The sequence below is a fragment of the Procambarus clarkii genome, chromosome 5 (assembly GCF_040958095.1).
Source record: "Procambarus clarkii isolate CNS0578487 chromosome 5, FALCON_Pclarkii_2.0, whole genome shotgun sequence".
Taxonomy (NCBI): domain Eukaryota; kingdom Metazoa; phylum Arthropoda; class Malacostraca; order Decapoda; family Cambaridae; genus Procambarus; species Procambarus clarkii.
In genome coordinates, this window is record NC_091154.1 from 29,111,710 (window position 1) to 29,116,704 (window position 4,995).

The following is a 4,995-nucleotide window of genomic DNA, read 5'->3' on the forward strand; positions in this document are numbered from 1 at the left end:
GGGAAAAGATGCCAAGTGTTTCCTCAAGAACTTGAGTTTCAGTTTCATCGAAACAAGATACCCATAGAACGACAGCTTCCTTTTCCAGCACCTAAGCATACAGGTCCATGAGGGAGGGGGGGGGGGACATTTTCCCCTTGCAGTCTTGGTTTCTGCCCAACATCCGAAGATCTCCAAGAACTGTACATTCTATAATATGTATTTTAGTATATACACGCTTGCGGATAGGAAGAATTTTAACTCTTGAGACCCGTCTTTTCTGTACAGTGTAGGTTATCTGGTGCTTGTGTGTGTGCCCTCAAACATGCGTGTGTGTGTATTTGCGAGCATGCATGTATGCGAGGATATATAATATGAAAACCTGGAAGGAATGTTCAATTCTTTTCTTAAATGCATTTACAAATATACCATATTAGCTCTTCCATCAGGAATGAACCCAGAACATATGCTTACATTTCCTTCTCGTATCTGGATCAGAAATCAGGTTTTCTGGCTCTTATCTTATTGAGGAAATAATATTTTCCTGAAATTTTCGTGGGGGTAAACGCGTTCTGTACACGTGAGCAGCATAAATAACGTCCCTCTATAGACCTCTAGTTGCATCGAGGAGCTGAATTCAGGAGAGAGGTAATCGTGTTCGCGTTTTATCTTGAATTAGTTTGGTGAGCTGGAAACTGTTAGGGGGGGTAGACTGGGGTTGGAAGTATTTTGCGGAATACTCTCAAAATTATCTCATATTCCTTTATCTCATGTTCTTCTTCTTCCTTATTTTTGTAGTCTTACTGCTCTTCTTCTGTTACCTCTTCGTTATTTTATTTATTTCGTCTCCGAAGACTCTGCTGTCACTGTTGTTAGTTGTGGCTCTTCTTCTCTGGTTGTTGCTAGTTGTGGCTCTTCTTCTCTGGTTGTTGCTAGTTGTGGCTCTTCTTCTCTGGCTGTTGCTAGTTGTGGCTCTTCTTCTCTGGTTGTTGCTAGTTGTGGCTCTTCTTCTCTGGCTGTTGCTAGTTGTGGCTCTTCTTCTCTGGCTGTTGCTAGTTGTGGCTCTTCTTCTCTGGCTGTTGCTAGTTGTGGCTCTTCTTCTCTGGTTGTTGCTAGTTGTGGCTCTTCTTCTCTGGCTGTTGCTAGTTGTGGCTCTTCTTCTCTGGCTGTTGCTAATTGTGGCTCTTCTTCTCTGGCTGTTGCTAGTTGTGGCTCTTCTTCTCTGTCTGTTGTTAATTGTGGCTCTTCTTCTCTGTCTGTTGCTAGTCCTGATATAGCTTCTGATTCTACAATAACTCTTGTTATTTCTTGTCCACTTATATTGTTGATGTTTCTACTTATACTGCTGCAATATTGTTAGCTATTTTGTCTTCCTACTTATTTTCCTTCCAATTTTTAACCTTCTTCTACCCACGACCCTCTAATCTTCAATGTTTCTTATCAAGTTTTCTCTTCGTCATCCTCTTTGTCTACCTTCTCATTTTCCTCCTTACAATCGTTCTCTCTATTTCATCTGTTTTCTTCTTTCCTTCATCTTCCCCTCCTCTCTCTCTCTCTCTCTCTCTCTCTCTCTCTCTCTCTCTCTCTCTCTCTCTCTCTCTCTCTCTCTCTCTCTCTCTCTCTCTCTCTCTCTCTCTCTCTCTCTCTCTCTCTCTTCGAATGAATGCGAGCAGCAAGTATGGTACATCAAAGATCCTTCCTTGCATGGCTCTATCCCCCCTTTGCAATCTTTATCAAATACAAGCAAGGAAGACGAATGTTAATGACTTTGTTATTGGCTGACGAAGTAAACTTAATAAGCAAAACAACAATTAACTCTTTAAGTGAAAGTGTTTGAATATTGTTGAATATTTAAATAACACACACACACACACACACACACACACACACACACACACACACACACACACACACACACACACACACACACACCACACACACACACACACACTCACACACACACACACACACACACGAGAGAAGAGAGCGATGAGAAGCCTAAGTGAGAGAGAAATTCGTTCTGTCCAACAACATTTTGTGGTCAGACGCCCTGAATCACGGAGTCAAACTATATTACACTTCTCTTCCTCCTGAGCTTCTCCCCGGGGGAAAAAAGGTGGAAGTGAGAGAGAGAGAGAAAGAGAGAGAGAGAGAGAGAGAGAGAGAGAGAGAGAGAGAGAGAGAGAGAGAGAGAGAGAGAGAGAGAGAGAGAGAGAGAGAGAGAGAGAGAGAGAGAGAGAGAGAGAGAGAGAGAGAGAGAGAGAGAGAAGGAACGAGGGAAGAATGTTATTATACTCTTCAGCCAATATAAAGGTTAATGACCGTGTGGAGAATTTACATATAAATACCCTGGCCAGAGACGAGTTAATATTTCAGATGAGATTGTGATGTACTTTTATAAATGTGTTGTAGAGTAGAGGAGACAGAGTATGGCTGATTGTGATGCTGTTTTAAACTGCAAGCTTGTGTGATGAAATTAATTGTGTACATTCTTAGATCTTTCGTAATGAGCAACCAATAACGAGGGTAATGGAGGATTTGTGCAAAAAAATTTGGGTTAAGGTCAGAGAACTCTGTAAGAGCCTTGAGGTTAAAGAGCTCACTGAGAGACCTGAGGTGAGAGACACTATTTAAAAGCCCCCAAGGTGAGGTAACTAAGTGGCCACAGGTGAGAGAACATATCTAAGAGACCTAATGACAGACAAGCATCCGAGAGGCCTAAGACCGGCTTCTCGTTCTTATGTTCCCTCCAAAGTATTGCCCATGATGTGTGCTGATCTAAGTTGTTCCAATATTATCTTAACGTCCAGCTAATTTCAATTTTTAAAGGAACATCTCATGTTTTACAATGTCATTCACACTTCCATGGAAATAAACTTTCCTTATTAGGACTTCTCAATAGCTCGGTCGATAGAGTTTCGGCTTCACACGCATGGGGGTCCACGGTTCGAGTCTCCTAGAACCCAGGTGAATAGAAAGCTCATGATAGTGTGTTCGGTATGATGAGCTTTATTAAAGCTTAGAATGTGCTATTGGAATGGTGTTAGAAGGTTCAGGTAAGCTTACAGAGTCCCTGAATGTAACTAGCAGTGCTAGTGAGAGTTAGCTTCGGTAAGAGCTGGGGGGGGGGGACAGTAGTTACAGTGAAAAGCTATGGTATTATTATGTAACAGTTCTTGGGAGGGGTGGGGGGAGACAGGTACCTGGGTGCCCCAGGTTTCTCTCTCCCTCCTCTCATTTCCTTTCCCTTCACTCTCTGTTCCTCTCCCCTTCTCCCCTCTCCTTTTCTCACTAATTCCTAATCTACCCCACTCAATCTGTTTCTCATCTCTCTCTCCTAGCTATCCCCCCCTTCTTTTTCCCTCTTCTTCAACTCCCCTTTTCTCCACACTGCATGCTTCTTTTCACCCCTCTCCCTTCCCGCTCTCCAAACCTCTCCACCTTTTCTCCCTTTCTAATAACCCTCTTCCCCATCCTTCCACCCCCCCCCTCTCTCTCTCTCTCCACTGCACGTCAATTAGAACGCACCTTGAATGCTTTAGAATACAGGATTTGAATTTCCAAAGGGACAGGAGAGCTTTATCTCCTGTGCTATCAACTCCTTTGTCTCCTGTGCTGTCAACCAGACAACGGATTTTTGTATCTCACTTAAGGCAAAAAAAACGCTTGACAGGCCTTAGGTGAGAGAAGGCTCAAAGATGCCTAAGGTGAGAAAAAGATCTGAGAGGCCTAATCACATACACAGATGTCTATATATATGAGAGGTCTAAGGCAATAACGTTATTTGAAAGGCTTAAGGCTGAGTTCTCGTTAAAATTATCATCACCTGTCAACCCAAGACATCGAAGAAAATACGTATAAAAGGAGTTGTAGTTTGATCTTTAATATAACAATGAAATATAATTGATTGTGCGATTGTAACCAGAGAACAGCGACTTGCTCTGAAGATATCAAGCAAATCAAACCATAATGCTGGACCAAATTCTCACAAGTCAAGCTTGACCTCGGGCCAGGCTTGGGGGAGTAGAACTCCCAGAAACCCCCATCCAGGTATAATCCAGGTACATAATGAAGACAATTTCTTAAAGTTCTGCAGCTTCCAATATGAAGGCATGGATACTAATCTGTCTCGCCTCACACACGCCACAAAATTGGTATCACGATGATACAGCGCCCTGGAGGGAGTGAGAGAGAGAATTTCCTGGACGGTATTCTGCAGAACGGTCTTGACTAAAGGCCAGATGAGATTAGTCATCCTGTGGGCTTACAGGCTTCCTGTTGTTGGTCGTGGATTACATGGCGATCCGGCAGGCTATAGTAGCAAATGAGGGACTGAGAGAGAGAGAGAGAGGGGGGGGGAGAGAGAGAGAGAGGGGGGAGAGAGAGAGAGAGAGAGAGAGAGAGAGAGAGAGAGAGAGAGAGAGAGAGAGAGAGAGAGAGAGAGAGAGAGAGAGAGAGAGAGAGAGAGAGAGAGAGAGAGAGAGGATGTAGTAGAGAGCGAACATACGACTATCACATAATACCAGGAACATCCACTCACAACCATTAATTTTGGTACAGTTTATGTAACGGGTTATCCAAGCCTCAGTATGCAAATGGGCAGCTGGGAAATTTCGCTTGCCAAAAATCCATTGAAATAAGGACGCAAATGTGTGCCTTGATGGAACTAGAAAAGTTATAATATGGAAGAGAAAAAAAAACAGGAACAATTTTGAACTTAATTCATGATACCTTTGTGTTGTGATTTACAAAACTTTGATTTTTCCATAAACTGCCGTGTTATTAGTAGTCATTATTCTATAAATCTACTAATATTATATATATATATATATATATATATATATATATATATATATATATATATATATATATATATATATATATATATATATATATATATATATATATATATATATATATATATATATATATATTAAATACCTAAAAGGGGTACCACCTCTGGTGCAAGTGTAGGGACCCATAACCTCGGAGAAGAAAATAATGAGTACTCAGAGA

The 4,995-nt window shown here is 41.7% G+C and overlaps 1 protein-coding gene across 1 annotated transcript; it reads right to left on the reverse strand.

Moving 5' to 3' along the window:
* Positions 1–816: 816 nt before the first annotated feature.
* On the reverse strand, positions 817–3,453 carry LOC138351566 (uncharacterized). Its single transcript, XM_069303361.1, has 2 exons — positions 3,413–3,453; positions 817–1,324 (listed from the first exon to the last, which is right to left on the reverse strand). Exons 1-2 carry the CDS (start codon positions 3,451–3,453, stop codon positions 817–819), a joined length of 549 nt encoding a protein of 182 aa, XP_069159462.1.
* Between the last annotated feature and the right edge of the window lie 1,542 nt (positions 3,454–4,995).